The 19245-nt window shown below is 42.4% G+C and overlaps 1 protein-coding gene across 1 annotated transcript in view; it reads right to left on the bottom strand.

The window, feature by feature from the left end:
- The window catches only part of SLC44A3 (solute carrier family 44 member 3), a 67038-nt gene that overhangs the window by 17029 nt on the left and 30764 nt on the right, over positions 1 to 19245 (bottom strand). Inside the window, exons 10-11 of the mRNA XM_015413344.1 lie at positions 12047 to 12212; positions 1021 to 1177 (exon numbers count right to left, since the gene is read on the bottom strand). Of these exons, the coding sequence (XP_015268830.1) occupies positions 1021 to 1177; positions 12047 to 12212 (323 nt within the window). The remainder of the gene's footprint in view (positions 1 to 1020; positions 1178 to 12046; positions 12213 to 19245) is intronic.

Below are 19245 nucleotides of genomic sequence, written 5' to 3' on the forward strand. Positions count from 1 at the left end.
TTTCATTTCACTTATGAACTGTGTATATGTCTGTAAATAAGGCAAATATTACAAAGACCGGCATAAGTCTCCAGTATTCTTTTATCCAAAGGAAACGATATCTGACCCTGGAACACTCATCAGTGGGAAGTTTGTAACAATGAAGACCTAACAACATTTTAGCTTTTCCCCAGGTCCACGTGATCAGGCATATCCATAGATTCAATGATGGGAAATCGATTCCCAACTCCATGTGAGTCCAGTTCAGACTGAGGCTGCAGCATGCAAGTAGGTGCCTCAGCCTTCCTCTTTTGTGCCAATTTTTAAAAACCTGAAATGGTCCCAGAGAGGCCACTATTTGCCTGACTGAGGAAACCTAGGTACACCCCATGGGTTACCTGTGAAGTGCCCAACAAGATAAACAGGGCTCCCTTGGGGCTTTTTCAGGTCAGGAAAACTACTGGGACCCTTTCCACACACAAGGTCCCAATCCAAACTCAGTCTGTGCTGCCTGGGAATTAAGTACCCAAGATGGTCACAACACATGTCTGATCATACAGACCAGGAGATGACTGAGGGGAAAACGTAACGTATAGCTAGGTCATGAGAAGCCCCACATACTTCTTCCCAAGTGCCCTATTCCAATCTCAATAAATCAATGGTTCCCTCATAATGATGCCATATATCTGCCTGTCATGGTCCAAACAGCAAAAGTGTGCAAACAGGTACACGTCATAGGACTCCCTCTTTAATTAGACTTGTCAATATCTTGTGTTTGTGCTGACTTCCAGGAATATGGTTATGCCATCAAAGATATGACCATGGAATGGTATAAAAGGTATTATAAGTAGATGGTTTTGATGGAATTTTATGTCTTTGTTAAACTGCTGTGAGCCTTTGAGACAAGGCAGTCTATAAAGTTCTAAATAAATACATAGATAGGCAGAACTGACTAGAGACCACATTTTACCTCTTGCTGAGATACTACTGTCTTGCACTTTGTTCCTTAATTGCTATACAAAAACAAATATACATGCCTACCTTTTCTTTCAGGATGTTATAAATAGACAATAGAATAATCCTTGGGATTCTCACTATTGTGATTAAAAAGGAACCTTTCACAACTGTTCCCAGATGATAACAAAAAAGAATTGATATGGAAGATAAGACCGGATGACTTGGTGGTTTACTCTTATTTCTAGAATGAAAAATAAAACACGTACAATTACATAGAAAATGAAACTTATGCACAGCATAGCTATTCAGCCCTTCCTGAAACCCTCCTAGGGCCTGCCTGACATCACTCCACATCTACTGCCTTCAGAGTGAAACTGAATAAAGTCCATCATATACATTACCGGACACATATAAATGTCTATCATCACTGCCATGCACTCACCTCAATGTAAAAGTTCCCATGCACATGTTGGAGCATTGATAAACACATGACATTCTACAAAACTATGGACTTTTCTATGCATAAAGGTATACAATAGAAGATAGCTGTAGATACTGTCCACTCTGGAGAGATGCAGATACTGTCCACTCACCCTAATCAAGCAATTTCTCATTGGGACAGAAGAACTCCTTCTGTACACACAAACCTGGTATTTCCAGTGAAGGACATGCATATACCAGAGAACATGAAGGACTCTGGATAAGAAGAAAGACCACAAAAACATAATGGGAAAAGGTGCTCCAGCATTTGTAATACACAGTGCCAAAGTTCATTATCCCATTAGCTGTTGTAGATTTTCTGGGCTGTATGGCCGTGGTCTTGGCATTGTAGTACCTGACGTTTCACCAGCAGCTGTGACTGGCATCCGCAGCTGTGATTGGCACAGAATGACAGAGTACTCTCTGTGTCAATGTGAGAAGAAAAATGGTAGGCAGGTAATTTATATCTACTCAGGAAGCTGGGGTAGGGCTGAGTCATTATCTTGTATGGGTTTCCCAGACTATGACATGCTAATGAAGGCGCTTTCCTGAGGAGGTTCTTTTGTGTATGAATTGGCTGTTGGAATTCTAACCTTATCTATAGTGCTGTTGTAAGGTGTAGAGCATTTTGTATTTTTCAGGACTGGAAACCATGCCCTATTTATTTTTAAACGCTCTTCTTTCCTGTTGAAATTGTGTTTATGTTTATGAATTTCAATGGCTTCCCTGTGTAATCTGACATGGTAATTGGATGTGTTGTCCACCCTCCTCCCATCGGAGATTTGCCTCAAGCTACCCCACTGCCATCCCTTTCAATCCTAGAAATCGAAGTGGGATCCAAGCCTACAAACTTTGTAGACTACACAGCATGAACAGTAATAGTATGATAAAAGGGTCTATTTCTTTTATAATGGATTTGAAACTTAGCTAGATTTCTGTGAGCTGACATTTATTTTATTTATTAAAACATTTATACCCTGCCTTTCCTCGTAGTTCAAGATGGCTTACAATAACAGTTTAAAACATTTCCAATTAAACAAGAATAAAATAATAAACTCCAAACAAAGATGCTCATGAGCATGATTTCAATACAAGTGGGAACCTGCAAGGACTTGCAGGAGGCATCTCACTCCCCCCCCACACACACACTATTTCCTCTTTCCCCTCCCTGACAGCCCCAGCCTTTCCCCTTTTCCTGCTTCCTTTTCACCTTCTAGGACTGCTAACCTGGAGATCTCTTGGAATCACAATGAATCTCCCAACTACTGAGATCAGTTTCCCTAAGGGCTGTCAGCTCCGGGTTGGGAAATTCCTAGAGATTGGGGGGTGGAGCCTTGGGAGGGCAAGGTTTGGGGGGAAGGGAATCAGGGTGTAATGCCACAGAGTCCATCCTCCAAAGCACTCGTTTTCTCCAGGGGAACTGATCTCTGTCATCTGGAGAGCAGCTGTATTTCTGGGTGATCTTCAGCCCCCGCCAGGAGGCTGGCAACCCAGTTCCCATGGAGGCAATGGTTGCTTGGTAGGGCGTTATACCCTTCTGAGGTCCCTCCCCTCCTCAAATCCCACCCTCCCCAGGCTACACTCCCCCCCAAATCTCTATGAATTTCCCAGCCTGGAGTTGGCTACCCTATATCCTTTACTTCCAATAACCAACCTACCTTTATCTGCTCCTCTCTCTTAAGCTTTCCCTCTCACCCCCTCACAGAAGCCTCTATCTAGGAAAACTGGTCCAATTGTGTGGTGACAGTCACTGGGCAAGGCCCACCTGCATGGTAGGGAACTCTCAAGGACTTGTGGGGTGACACCTCACTTTTCCCTCTATCCTCCCCACAATATTTCCTCTTTCTCCCTCCTCCTGGCAACTCCCATATCCTCTGCCCTTTCTCTGCCTCAGTCTCTCCTCAGCCATTCACTAACCTACCTTTTATCTGCCTCCCATCTTCAGCTATATTTATTATTTTTTTTCTTCATTTATACCCCACCTTTCTCCACAGTGGATACCAGCTTACATTATTTGCCTTTCATCCTTGCACAACAACCCTCTGAGGAAGGTTAGGCAAAAGTATGTGACCAGTCCAAAATCACCCAGTGAGATTCCACAGCTAGATGGGGATTCGAACCTGGGTTTCTCAGACCCTACTCCGAAGCTCTGCTGCACCACACTTTCATACGGTGGCTGCTATTAAACTGTAGCAAGCAGCCAGGTGTAGTTGAATCATGCAAGTCAGGTGGTATCAAGTCACCCAGAAGTTGTTTTCATGCAGTTGCCAACTGGTGGGACCTGGAGATCTCCTAGAATCACAACTGAACTCAAGACAACAGAGATCTGTCCCCCAGGAGAAAATGACTGTGTTGGAGATTCTACGGTATTATACTCAGCTGAAGCCTCTCCCCTCCCCAAACCCTGCCCTCCTCAGATTCCACCACCAAATATGCAGGAATTTCCCAACCCAGAGCTGGCAACCCTAGCTGTCCCCAATGAGTCCTCCCTCAAAGGCCAAAAATAGGCCTAGAAAGGCCTGCCTTTTTATCACACAAACCCAGCCTAGAATACTGTGATTGCCTAGCAACAGCCACTGAGGGAATCAGTTGATTAAAGCTACTGGTACTCCTTTTATCATTTTCAGGTTTTTTAAATCCCACGATGTTGTGGTTTTTTAAAAAGAAATTCACATTTTCTGTAAATCTGGGGCCCTTTTCAGGTTTGTAGAAAGATCTGTCTTGCCTGCTCACAACTCCAGTCACCGGATTTAAGTATCCAAAGATTTGACTGACTTGGCTATTATACAGATTATTTACATTCAAATTTGCATAAATTTCAGTCTACACCTTGTTTCAATATGGAATTAAATGAGACATTAAATTGTTTACTTTTCATAAGTAAACCTTCAAGCATTCTCTGGCTCAGCTTTTTAAAAAATAGGAGCCACTGTGCAAGAGATTAAGAGCAGCAGGCAGAGTAAGAAACTGGGGTCCTGTAAATATGTTTTTATTAAATCTTCACCTAAGCAGGAACTTACATTAGTGTAGGTATCACTGTAGTACAATCCCTACAGCCATTCCATAGTAATAGCTATAAAGCTGTATTTATACATGCATATACCACACTATTTTCAATAGGAAATACCAGGAAAATGGTATGCATTCATTTTGGTTCTTCTGACCAGGGGAACAGTTAAGGGATAAATGCTGCATTTCTATGTAAAACAAGAAGTTTGACATACTTTCCTAAAGACATCATTCTTGCATGTCAGAAAAAGATTTGTATCTAAGTTTGAATTTAGGTTAATCAAAATGTGTTTTCATAAATGCTTACACATGAAATTTTTTGTCAAACCTGGAGAAAATGGGATTGCAGGAAGTCAAAAATACAATTCTACCAAGCAGAGAATACATGGAAGTGGCAAGGAGTACACCCTTTATTAATCATCCATTTATTACTGATGGTAAGAGGAGAGTTTTCTTCTTACACCAGGTGAGCTGATGTGTATTCATTAAAGAAGAAATGTAAGTTTTGAAGTATGTTTGGATAAGCCCCCAACAAACTTTTCAGTGGGACTGGGATCACTTACATGGGTAGCTATGAAAATTCAGGGAATAGAAGGACAATCCGGAAACTCCTTTAAAACATAATCATGGCTGCGGTCACACGGAGCATTAGCCACGCTACAGAGACGGAAGATAGGCGGATTTTCCGGGCGCAATCACACCACAACATCTGGGAAGCGTAGAGCTCCCGTGGCTAACCCGAGGCTTCTCACCGAAGTAAAAAACTAGTACCTCCGGGCGTCTGATCGCGTTTCGTGGTAGTTTGTGGCATCCGGCACCTGCCCATGTCCCATCGCAAAAAGGTCCCCCCCCCAAGTCTCAACGGGATGTGCACATGCACCCAACGGCGCATGCGCACACTTTGGTTTAAAAAAAAACACAACCCTGTTTGCCACGGCAGCAGTGCCTAGCCATTGCTGCTGTGATCGTGCTGCGCCACGGGATTGTCGTGTGATTGGCACCTCCCCCTGAAGCACGGGACGTCGGCGGGACGTGTGATCCGGCGGCTGCGCATTAGTTTGCTCCGGGGCAAACAGCCACACTTCCCCCCCGCATTTTCCGGCCCGTGTGACCGGGACCCATGTAACTTTTATGGCATCACTTTAGAAGAGTATATTGTGCTTTCAGCACTTATCCTAATTTGAATTTTAGTGTAACTTTGGAGACTGAGTTGGAACTGGAATGGTTCTCAAGTAAGCTTCCCAGCACCATCAGATGGCTATTCTATGAAGGAGATTTAGCAGACTCCTACAGGCCAGCTGGAAGCAGATCAACTGACAACCAGAGCATGTTCAGCAAAGAAGAATGTATCCCTGCTGTTGCTGCACTCACAGTTACAACAGGAGCTTTCTGAGCAGAATTCTTGCATGCTGAGGTGCCATCATCAATCTAGCATGGGCCTGTTAATCTCGTGGATATAAAAACTTGACTGATCTGTGCTCCTAACATTTACTGGAGATTTGCTTAGGTCATTTTAAAAAAACCTCAAATACATGAGCATGCTTTTAATCCTGTGATGACTTCTATAAAATTCAGGCACAAAATAAAAGTTTAATAGCATCAGCAGTGCTATTCCACATAGAGGACATGCAGAAAACAGAGACTTGTCCAAAGTCACTCAGTAAATATACGTCTGAAGTGTATGGTTGCACGTTTGGTGTCCACCATGGTGAGGACTTTTTCAATCATAACCCCATCCTGGTGGAATGCCTTTCTCAGTTGAGACCTGGGCCCTGTGAGACCTACCTAGGTTCCACAGGACCTATAAGGCTGAGCTTTTCTGTCAGGCCTTTCCCAGTTAAGTGTAGGGTTGCCAGGTCCCCTCAGCTTGCCAGCGGGGGAATTTGGGGGCCATTCCAGGGGTGGGCGGGGACATGGCGTGACGTCCCCAATGCGATGTCATCATGCAGAATTGATGTCATCACACTGAGGACATCACATGGCAATGCTCTGCATTTTGGGCCAAACTCTATCAGTTTTTTGGGGTTGAAACCATAGTTTTGCCTAAAAAGCAAAGCATTGCCCTGCAACGTACCGATGTGATGATCTCACTTCCACGTGACATTATCACATCGGGGATGTCGCCACGCAACATCCCTATTTGGAGGTGGGGCTTCCCCCACCGGCCAGCAGGCTGGCAGCAGGCAGAAGCCCCAAAAATCGGGGGAACCCCGGACCGGACCAGGGGTGTGGCAACCCTAGTTAAGTGTATTTTGGGGGCTTAATGCTGATTCACTGCTATCAGTTGTAAATTGTTAGTTTTTTATACTCTGTATTTTATACTGTTTTAACTATGTTTATTACCTCTGTTTTTATACTGCTGTGAACTGCTCTGAATCCCAGTTTGTGGGGGAAGGGCAGCATATAAACTGAAATAATAAACTGGTCCAGAGGAAAATGTTCTATTCTTTAATAGGGGCTTAATGTGTGGAAAAGGGCACATGAAGCTTTTCATGGAGGTAAATAACTCAACTGGTAAATAGCATCCCACTAAGACTCTCACAAAGGGAAAGGATATTTTTCTCCAGGTCAGCTGGCAACCCTGCTGCAGTGAAATTTCAAAATATATCCTGATGCTTGTTTACTAGACTACACTGCCACTCCATTAAGCTCCCAAATATTTCTATGGAAAAAAATGGGTGTTTCCTCTGACGTATCTAACTTTTCAAGTTAGTTACAAGAACGCTGTTTTCTAAAAGTCAAGTTTCAAGATAACAGAGCCCTGATTTTTGCAAGTCATGAAAGCCCAACTATTAAATTAACCACTGCCTCTTTTATTAGATTATTAAGGCCTCAACGGAATGCATCTTTTGTCTGAAATGAAAGAAAGCAAAGTATAGTTTCAGGATTGTTTTTTCCAGGTCAAACAGATGTCCCTTGCAAAGCTATTCCAGCTGAAACAACTCCCTGCCCTCCCCACTTTTAATTCTGCTTATGGAGAGGCTTCAGAGCACCTAATGGATTGTTTTGTGAAGTGAGGAAGCAGGTTTGCTGAGGTAAAGCCTCTTCTATTTCCTGTAACTGCTTAGTAGCTGAAAGGAAAGGCTCTGTGTGAAGTACAGTAAACAAAGCTCTTGTGACATGCCACTGCCCCAAAGCATGGGAATAACATTCTTGCTTGCCCTTTTTTATATTCAGCGCATTACTTCACAGATTTGGTGTAATCATTTCTCTGTTCCAACAAAGCAATTGCTAGGAAAAGGATCAACACTACGGGAATACATGCTTCCCTTTGCGACACAAACGTTTATCATGTAGCATTGCAAAAAGCAGGTGACATAAACAGAATATGACATGGAGTACAAAAAATTGGTAGTCTATCAACTGTAACCTGGGGGAGCTAGATCTGAGATGTACAAAGGAATGCTGAAGACCTAACGCTATCTCAGAAGCTCCACCTCCAGTAGAAATGGACGGGATGGGGAAAGAAGGCATGCTTGTCAGCGTGGGAGAGTCCTGGTGGGGTCAACTCTAAAGTCACCGGCTGCTGGTAAGAAGTAAATCAGCTCCATCAGGGTCAGACTGGATGGATGAATACACGCATCCCTCCGGCACCAAATATGATAAAGACCGGTGTCTGTTATACCACCAGAATAAGTGAATTCATGCCAAAATATGTGCAAAATACAAAAGGTACTATAACAAAAATAAAAGTGCTCTGTAACTAAGCACTAAACATATATAGTTGTAACCCATCTCTTCCCCCACAAGCTCCTAGTCTGAACTGCTTAACACACTGTTGCTACCATATTAAATATTAGTGGATGTAGGCAAATTCTGCCATGCCTTATTCAGGTATACTCTTGTTGACTTAATGCATTAGGAGTTACTGTGTTTTAATCAAGTAAAATATTTGTGATCTTGGGATGTGTCTCCATGAAATAAAACTACAAATGGACAGCATTTTGCTTTCATTTCATGGAGGTCTGGGTATCAGATCATTCCCTCAGAAGCAAAGCTTTATCAGGCTTAATAGAAAACCTAAGGGTTTGTAGTAACAGTAAGAGAAAGACAGCACACACAGTGTAAACTGCTCTGTTCTATATAATTTGTTCTATGCATGCCAGCAGTGCAACTCTAGTGATCCTCTCATTAACTCTTTCTAAGTGCATGCCTTCAGATATGTTACTTGATTGCTTTCACACATTCTGCATTCTTAACACAGAGATTCCTAACATGCTGCATAAGCTCCATGGCAATAATACCCATTCTAATTGGATTACAGAACAGGGAGCTTGATGAGGAACCAGAGAGAAAAGGTAGAAAAATGTCTAAAATGGGACTCTTGCTATAGCTAGAATCACTGTTTAGCAACAAGTATGAAACACGAAAATATATCCTTAGGGCCAAACTACACAACGCACCCGAAATGTGTTGGGTCATGGGACTTGCAGTCAGACGTACATCAGGGAAACTCACCTGAAGAAGCACTCATTTGCTTAGTGCTGCAAGGGAGTGCTGCACGGAGGAAGAAGAGGCTTCCAGTCTGCCACCCTTTCCACTGGATAAAGCAGCATGGGAGGAAAACCAGAAGCTCCTTCTCCACCTCCACCACCTCCCACAGCTCTCCCTTGCAGCACTGAGTGAGCCAACGCTTCCTCAGGTGAATTTCCCTGAGGTATGTCTGACTGCGAATCCAGCCGCAGGCCCTTGACCCAAGACATGTTGGATGTATTGTGTAGTTATGCCATTAGAGAGCAGCAAGTGCATGGTTATTTTCCTAAGGCAATGAATGGGAAGAGCTACTGTGAATACAAACGCATCCACGAACTTCCTCAAAACCGCTAACATTCTTTCTAAAGCTCTCTCTTAAATTTCACGGCATCAGTTTTTCTCACAACTGAGAATGCCAGTAATATCAACCTTCCCTAATCCATGTTCCCATGGAACCACTGATTTTAAATAACAGAAAATATTCTCCATGTGGGAACACTCAAAATCCCAAGAACCAACACTGCACCAAGTGAAACTTGGCAAGGAACACAATCCAACAAATCTGCCCCAAACACAGTTTGCACAGGCCAGTTAGGTCTTTATGGCATACAAAACTGCTTGTGCACGTTAAAGCAAGAGAAACATAAGGAGAAATCTAAATCAATCCAGACAACTGAAAATATATCTCATTACAAGAAGATGAGCAGTATGTGCCACAGAGCAAACGGATGTTCATAGTTCTGACTGGCTCAGTGGAGATAACTTCTTAATGACATGAAAAAATTCTTAAATCATACCAGCTTTTCCACTTCATCTTGCCCAAGTCTCTTGATCGCTATAGCCCCTGTCCCATGTGGATTTTGTTTGCACAGGTACTACTTTTCCTAGCAGTCTTTTCAGTGGTCAAATAAGGCCCTTCCCCCTTTTGCTGGTGAAAAAGTTGGTAGGATCCCCACCATGATTTCTACCAAAGACCGCAAGAAGAGCCGTGCAGCATCAGATCAGTGATCCATCTACTCCTGCTACTTATTTCATAGAATGGCCAACATTGGGTGTGTTCAGATGGGCCGTTTAGTCCGCTTTCGGCACGCTTCAGTAACAGATTTTATATCCACATTCACACACCCAACATCTGCGCACCGTCCCCAGCCGTTGCTTTCCAGCTCAAACCCCCTTTAAAAAAGAGTATTTTGTTACCAGGTCCCCAAGTGGTGTTTTCCTGATTCTCTGGTTCTAGCTGCACTCTTCTGACATCTGATCGCTCCTGCAGTGTCGAGCCACTTCCACTCAGAAGCCCGAGGCTTCCGCTCTTCGCCCGCCATTTTATTTTAGCGTCGGCAGTATGCGCACAGGCGGAGCTCCGCTCCCGTGTTATTAAAAGCAATGTTTAAATGGTGCCTAGTTTTGTTGGTTAGACGAGTTCGGGATCTCATGGAGGCCAGTTTCGGGGTAAAAGTTTAAAGGGAAGTGTTCCTTTAAAGTTTAAAGGGAAGTGTTACAGCAGTTGGGTTGAAGTAGAAATCGCTGTTCTACGCACGTGCAAAAATTTTAATTCTACAGATGGCCACCCGTGCGCATGCCCAAGCTGAGAGGGGGGGGAACACCAACGTACACTCCCGCATGTGGACGGCAGGGAGCGATGTGGCTGCGCAGCGATCCGGAACAAGGAGGTGAGTGTGATCGCGATTCTCCAGGTTAAAAAAAAAATGCACCGGGACCAGAGCAATTTAAACCGCTCCCAGCACACCGTCTGACCGCACCCTATGTGTCCCAACAATCCTACGAAAAGGGCTATGAGACCAAAGCCTCCCCCGATATTACCTCCCAGGACTGGTATTTACAGGGTTACTGCTTCTGAACATGGAAGTTCCACTTAGTCAGTGTGACTAATAGTCACTGATGGACCCATTTGCCATATATTTGTCTCATCCCCTTTTAAAGCCAACTAAACTAGTGGCCATCACCACATCCCATGGCAGCAAATACAACAAGCTACTCATTCTGAGTGAAGACATATAAGAACGAGAGAACTCAGAGGTTACAGTAACATGTCTCAACAGCACAACAAACTTTTAACTTCAAGCTGCAAAAATATAGAAAGCTGGCTAACAATTGCTTATGAAAGGTCAGAGTAAGTGGAAAATCAGTTAACTATCATTGGCAGTACATGATTTTTTTTTTCTTGTATTACAGAATTCATTCCTGGCTAAAATTAAATAAATGTTGCTTCACTGGTGCCAGAAGCACTGATATTTTGGTGCAGATGAGCTGGCACTCCTAGGACCAAGAGAGATAACCACTTTATATAGACTCATTCTCATGAACATCCACAAGATCAATCAATAACTTCTATCTGTGAGAACCATGATCAGCTGTTTGTTTACTTAGCACTTATAGAGTCCTTTAGAGTATTCACATATATATTCTTTTGGTAATCCTTACAACAGCCTTGTTGGATAGTTCAACATTACTGGGTAGTATCCTACCATCTGTATACAGAATGCGTATGGAGTTTTCCCACATTCCTTTCCATCACCAGAGCTCCCCTTTGAACTTCAAAAAGATCACGCCCAGGGTTGCAGGATCCATTCAGAGGGTCATTCAGCTGCAAGGGTCAGCAATCTGGAGTGAGGGTGACAAGGGGATAAAACTATCCCCTCCCCTCAGCAGAACTACACATGCAGAACAGGAAGGACAAACAATTTCAACTCCTTGTCCCACCTCACTCCACTCCCCTGACCACCGCCATGCAGCTACTCCTCTACTCAGGTCCCACCATGCCAGGACCAATCGCTCCAGGGGCCAGACAAAGATGCAAAAATTGAGAGGAATCCAGGGGAACTACACCTTCTGCACACGGAATGTAGGATACTGCCCATTATCTCCTTTAAGAGGCAGAACTTGCCTGTCCCTTAAAGTGACAGAAGAGCCCCTAGTGAGTTTAAAAGGAAGACAACACTTGAAATGTGAACTTCCAGATAAGTCTCTTTGCCACTCTGCTACGCGAAAACATTGTAGTTCACCTCTCACATTCTTAGAATAGCTTAGCACCCAAATTCCAACTATTCAGAAACTCAGAAAAGCTAAACTGACTGCATATAAATACTCAGAAACAAAAACGTAGGGAAAAGGTCAGTGTTGCACATACCGATTGAAGAAGAACGTAACCACTGCCCCAGCAACAGTCATCTGCTGACAAGCGAGAATGAATTCATTTGTCCATATTAGGCCAACTAAGTGATACCACCACATATAGCGAATGCCAAACAGGATTTTGTATTCCACTTGACCTCTTGAAACAACTTGAGCATTACCTGCAAAGTCAAGGCAACAACAAAAAGATATCATGGTTCAACAAGCAAAAATAGAATGGAAAATGTCAATATTTTGTAAACATTTTCTTTATTTCAAGCATTCCATATGTGGTTCATTTCCCATTATAGTCAGTTTACTGTTTTTTTTTTTTGGTGAAAAGTAGAACAGAAATGTTATGATTTTATAAACAGGCTTTGAGCTGAATTATTGATTCACAGAACTTTTAGAACACTTCTACACGATCAAGAAAGATGACATAGTAGGCCATAAAACAGGACTTACAGTATATATATCAAAACAATTAAAGTATTCAGAAGTAGATAAAAATTTAAATTTGATACACAGGTAGGCCAAGATGCACTAACTACCAGAAAGATACGGAAATGGAACATCTTTAAATATATCTGTAACAACTCAGGACATTGTTTATCTAATAGTGAGTCTATGATGGAATGGTGAGCTGTGGAAATTTAATTTCTCATTCATACAGTTGAATCCAGCTTGAAATGAGAACAGGGAAATTCCAGTAGCATCCAGGAATCTACATATGTGCTTATATACTTGCAAAATAAAAGCATTCTTTACTAAATGCGTTGGGCTGTGTATTGCCCAAACTGTCAAAAGTGGCCGTCGCTCGCTTCGCACCATCGCGAAACGCTTCAGTCCTCCATCTTAGCCAGACCGGAAGCCCATAGTCAGTTTACTGTTGACCAGTTTTGGTGAAAAGTAGAACAGAAATGTTATGATTTTATAAACAGGCTTTGAGCTGAATTATTGATTCACAGAACTTTTAGAACACTTCTACACGATCAAGAAAGATGACATAGTAGGCCATAAAACAGGACTTACAGTATATATATCAAAACAATTAAAGTATTCAGAAGTAGATAAAAATTTAAATTTGATACACAGGTAGGCCAAGATGCACTAACTACCAGAAAGATACGGAAATGGAACATCTTTAAATATATCTGTAACAACTCAGGACATTGTTTATCTAATAGTGAGTCTATGATGGAATGGTGAGCTGTGGAAATTTAATTTCTCATTCATACAGTTGAATCCAGCTTGAAATGAGAACAGGGAAATTCCAGTAGCATCCAGGAATCTACATATGTGCTTATATACTTGCAAAATAAAAGCATTCTTTACTAATAAATAAGTACATATTGAAAAAGTTGGGTTATTCAGTCTTAAAACAGACATAATTTCATCTGAATACATCTGCAAGATATGACAGCAATAGACACACAAGGCAGCCAACAGAGGAATTTCAGCAAAACTGAAGTGTGCCTGCAAACAAAAGCTTATACACAGAATAAAATTTTGTTGATTTTAAAGGTGCCACTAGACTCAAACTTTGTTATTTTCCTATCCTGCCTAACTACAGTTTTGACTTTCAAAATTAAATATGTGTAATATCAGTTTATTAACTCTAATGTTGGGGTGGGGGGGACTGAAGGAGAAAAGACATTCCCAGTGAAGGTGCATGGTTTCTGGGAACTTGTTTTTATTCTCAAGAGGAAAAAAGGTGACCTTCAGGAGAAGGTCACTCCTGCTCACAATAAGTGAGTTTTCTCTCCAAGGACAGGGTGTGGAAAGTGTTTCTTCGTACCAGTACCTAACACTACAGTATGTTTGCTGGGATATACTAATTGCAATTGAACTGTATTCTTTTAAGAATATATCAGTTATGCCAGTTTGTCCAGAACTTCTTGCCATGTTCCATATTTGCACAGATAATATACAGATTGCACTATGCTTCTGAGAGCCTCTTGCGATTTGTTTTTCAGGATATGAAAGTCAGGAATATCATCATAAAAAAACTGGGTGCTTTTGTTGAATTTATGAACAACTTGACCAATTTTGGCCTTTCAGCTATTCGACTTGCTTAATGGGAAAACAAGGACTTTCCATGCATTGCAAATGGCGCTGTTTAATAGATTCAACAAGCTGACTTTGAACCGTAACAGGAAGGTATCTTATTAGTGGCACCAGATTTTCAGCTATATTATCTTAAGTAGCTTTCAAGACAGATTTGTAATGCAATATCAGCACTAAAATCAATCTCTCACTCCCACCTCTTTCCCCTGAATATGTAAGTTCTATATAATAAAAAGCATTCTCCCTAAATTCATGCGCACACGTGCCAGTTTATGGTAATCCCAACAAAGGACTTCAAGGCAAGTGAGAAGCAGAGGTGGTTTGCTATTGCCTTCTTCTATATGTCAAAAAAGCCAGATAAGGGATATTACAAAAAGGACTCTATTTTGGTATCTGATTACAACGGTGAGACTACTCTATGCACAATGTTGGAAACAAGAAAGAATTCCAGAGTTAGAAGAATGGATACAAAAAACTTTGTTTATGGCGGAGATGGACAAAATTACAAAAAAATTGAATAACAAAGAAGATCAGGAATTCTATGAAGAGTGGAGAGACTTTAAAGTTTACCTAGAAAAGAACTGGGATGTGAAACATAACTTACTATATTTGGAACAATATTGAAATAAGAATATGATGTTATCTTAAGTTGTGCTGGAGGGACGAGGGGGGAAGCATTGCGGGAAGCCTGGGGGAGGGAGAGAGTAAATTGGGGATATTGGTATGGGGTTAAAACTGAAATATTAATTTGAACTGATGATATGTCAATATTTTCATGAAAATAAAATTGTGTTCAAAAAAAAAAAAAAGCCAGATAAGGGGTCACAATGTGGAGATTCCTTGATGGTCCCCCAAGTATTGACCCTGCTTAGCTTTCGAGATCTGACGAGATTCGGCTACATCATGCTGCTTTCGTTCCCACATAATGCATTACCTGAAAAGTATGTGTTAATGGGTCACGATAAAAGCATGTTGAGTTGTATCCTACAATTTTGCTCTGCTAACACCAGAGCCTCCTTTTGGCACAAAGTGCCATCCATTGGCGGAGGAGCCTTCTTCGTCAGCAGAAGATTTGCACCAAAATAAAGCCTTACACGGAGCATAATGCAAAATTTCTGTCACTAAAAAATTATGTCTGTTTACAAAAAGACAAGGAGAGCACCTCTGAATCAATAGATTTATTTCTCTCTGTCTATGCATTCAAGGAGCTGAGGTGGCTCAAGTGGTTAAGACATTGAACTGCAGGCTGTGGAAGGTCGGTAGTTCAGCAGTTCGAGACCCGGGTGCTGCAAACCGGAGTGAGCTCCCGTCTCTAGTTCCAGCTCCTGGCAACCTAGCAGTTGCAAGTACATAAATAGGTACCACTTCGGTGGGAAGGTTACAGCGCTCCGTGCGCCTTGGTGTTTAGTCATGCCGGCCACATGACCACGGAAACGTCTTCGGACAACGCTGGCTCTTCGGCTTTAAAACGGAGATGAGCACCGCAACCCTAAAGTCGGATTCGACTGGCTTTCGAGCAAGGGAACCTTTACCTATGCATTCAAGGCGCTAAACAAAACCACTCATTTCAGAGCAAGAGTCACAAACCATCAGTTGTGCAGGATTGTGGCATAAGTGCCTAGAATTTTCCAGAACCAAGGCTGGTGATTACCAGGCAGAAATACAGGGCACATAAAATGGAAAGTAAATGTAGAAGCTGATTGGTTGAAAATTCAAATATCCATTATTGGCAACAATAATGAATGTAACACATAATGGCCTATTTACCATGCTTGATATCATAAGTAAAAACTTTTCCTCACAGACAAATACAAGCAGGAACTCACAAGGACTTGTGGGGGGCATCTCATTTACCCCTCCCCCATTATTTCTTTTTCCCCTGCCCCCATACCTTCTCTCTTTTCCTGCTTCCGTCTCTCCTTCCCACCCACTAGCTAACCTACCTTTAGCCAGTTTGGTGTAGTGGTTAGGAACACAGACTCTAATCTGGGAAAACCAGGTTGATTCCCCACTCCTCCACATGGAACTGCTGGGTGACCTTGGGCAAGCCACAGTTCTCTCAGAGCTGTTATCTCAAGAGCAGTTCTCTCAACCCCACCTACTTCACAGAGTGTCTGTTGTGGGGAGAGGAAGGGAAGAAGATTGGAAGCTGTTCTGAGACTCTGAGTGAAGTGCAGGGTATAGATCCAATATCTTCTTCTCCTGCCTTTATCTACCCCTCCCTGTCTTCAGCCTAGATCCCTACCCCTGGCAGCCTCTCCCTGGAAAAAATAGGGCCCAGTTGTGAGGTACCTGTCAGGCCCAGTTGCAAGGTGAGGAACCTGCAAGGATTTGTGAGGGGGGGCACCTCACACCCTTATGATACCTTCTCATATCATTTCCTCCTTTCATACTCCTGGAAACAACCTTATTTTTACCTTTTCCAGTTTTTTATATTAAATACAAGTTTTATTTTAAACCAAATTTAAGTTGCTGGATTTTAGAAACTCACACACAGGGTTCTTTATATCCTGGCCACAGTTCTGTCTGCTCTGGGCTTGGCGTTTAGGTAAACCATGTGGAACACAGGCCAGAGTAGAAGGAGCTCCTGTCCAAAAGCAGGCTGGAAAGTGACACCTTAGAATATGACACAACTGCATTAGTGGGGTGTCTCACAGATGTGTGCAGGGATATAGCAAAAATTGAACTTTTCCTAATATAGTCAGTTCTATTTTTGTCTCAAGCCCATTCAGATTTGGAGACAATTTGGAAATTGATGGGAATATTTACAAAGTGAATTGCAATTCTTTGATCTGACTGAAAAGCAGCTCTGTGATCTTGCCTAGGAACGCTCTGTCATGTGGAAATTATTGGTAATGTACAAATGTCAAAAATGAGATGGCAAGACTGAACATTGATATCTTAGGAATCAGTGAACTAAAGTGGACAGGAATGGGCGAATTTAACTCAGAAGACCATTATATCTACTACTGTGGCCAGGAATTTCGTAGAAAAAATGGTGTGGCCTTTATAGTCAACAAGAGAGTGCAAAAGTCAGTACTCGGATACAATCTCAAAAATGACAGAATGATTTCGGTCCGATTCCAAGGCAAACCATTCAGCATCACAGTAATCCAAGTCTATGCTCCAACCACTGATGCAGAAGAGGCTGAAGTGGACCGGTTCTATGAAGACCTACAACACCTCATAGAACTAACACCAAAAAATGATGTCCTCATCATCATAGGGGACTGGAATGCTAAAGTAGGAAGTCCAAAGGTAACCGGAATAACAGACAAGTTTGGCCTTGGAAACCAACATGAAGCAGGGCAAAGGTTAACAGAGTTTTGTCAAGAGAACACACTGGTCATAGCGAACACCCTTTTCCAACAACCTAAGAGGCGACTCTACACATGGACATCACCAGATGGGCAACACCAAAATCAGATTGACTATATAATTTGCAGTCAAAGATGGAGAAGCTCTATCCAGTCAGTAAAAACAAGACCTGGAGCTGACTGTGGCTCAGATCATGAGCTACTCATTGCAAAATTCAGACTTAAACTGAAGAAAATCGGGAAAACCACGAGGCCATTCAGGTTTGACCTAGATCGCATCCCTGATGAATATACAGTAGAGGTGAAGAATAGATTCAAGGGTCTGGATTTGATAGATAGAGTGCCTGAAGAACTATGGACAGAGGTTCGTGACATCGTACAGGAGGCAGCAATCACCACCATCCCAAAGAAAAAGAAATGTAAGAAAGCAAAGTGGCTTTCTGATGAGGCTTTACAAATAGCAGAGGAAAGAAGGAAAGCGAAAGGCAAAGGCGAAAAGGAAAGATTTACCCAACTGAATGCAGATTTCCAGAGAACAGCAAGGAGAGATAAGGAGGCCTTCCTGAATGAACAGTGCAAAGTAATAGAAGAAAACAATAGAATGGGAAGGACTAGAGATCTCTTCAAGAAAGTTGGAGAAATCAAGGGAGCGTTCCATGCAAAGCTGGCCATGATAAAGGACAAAAACGGTAGGGACCTAACAGAAGCAGAAGAGATTAGGAAAAGATGGCAAGAATACACAGAAGAACTATACAAGAAAGACCTCAATGTCCTTGACAAACACGACGGTATAATCACTGACCTTGAGCCAGACATCCTGGAATGTGAAGTTAAATGGGCCTTAGAAAGCATTGCTAACAACAAAGCTAGTGGAGGTGATGGTATTCCAGCTGAGCTATTCAAAGTCTTAGAAGATGATGCTGTTAAAGTGCTGCACTCCATTTGCCAGCAAATTTGGAAAACGCAACAGTGGCCACAGGATTGGAAAAGATCAGTATACATTCCAATCCCAAAGAAGGGCAATGCCAAGGAATGTTCAAACTATCGCACAATTGCACTCATATCACACGCTAGCAAGGTCATGCTCAAGATCCTACAAGCTAGGCTTCAACAGTACGTGGATAGAGAACTACCAGAAGTACAAGCTGGGTTTCGAAGAGGTAGAGGAACGAGAGATCATATTGCCAACATTCGCTGGATTATGGAGAAAGCAAGAGAGTACCAGAAAAATATCTACTTCTGCTTCATTGACTATGCTAAAGCCTTTGACTGTGTGGATCACAACAAACTATGGCAGGTCCTTAAAGAGATGGGAGTACCAGACCACCTCACATGTCTCTTGAGAAACCTGTATAAGGGCCAAGAAGCGACAGTTAGATCCGGCCCCATCACTCCTTGGTAAATAGAAGGGGAAGTCGTGGAAGTAGTGACAGACTTCACGTTCCTGGGATCCTAGATCACCGCAGACTGTGACAACAGCCATGAAATTAAAAGACGCCTGCTCCTTGGGAGGAAAGCAATGGTGAACCTAAACAGCATAATAAAAAGTAGAGACATCACCCTGCCAACAAAGGTCCACATGGTCAAAGCAATGGTATTCCCAGTACTAATGTATGGCTGTGAGAGTTGGACCATAAGGAAGGCTGAGCGCCGAAGAATAGATGCGTTTGAATTATGGTGCTGGAGAAGACTCTTGAGAGTACCTTGGACTGCAATAAGATCAAATCAGTCAATCCTAAAAGAAATCAACCCTGACTGTTCCCTGGAAGGCCAGATAATGAAACTGAAGCTCAAATACTTTGGGCACCAAATGAGAAGGGAGCACTCACTG

The sequence above is a fragment of the Gekko japonicus genome, unplaced genomic scaffold (genome assembly GCF_001447785.1).
Source record: "Gekko japonicus isolate JY-2015 unplaced genomic scaffold, Gekko_japonicus_V1.1 scaffold70, whole genome shotgun sequence".
NCBI classification, from domain to species: domain Eukaryota; kingdom Metazoa; phylum Chordata; class Lepidosauria; order Squamata; family Gekkonidae; genus Gekko; species Gekko japonicus.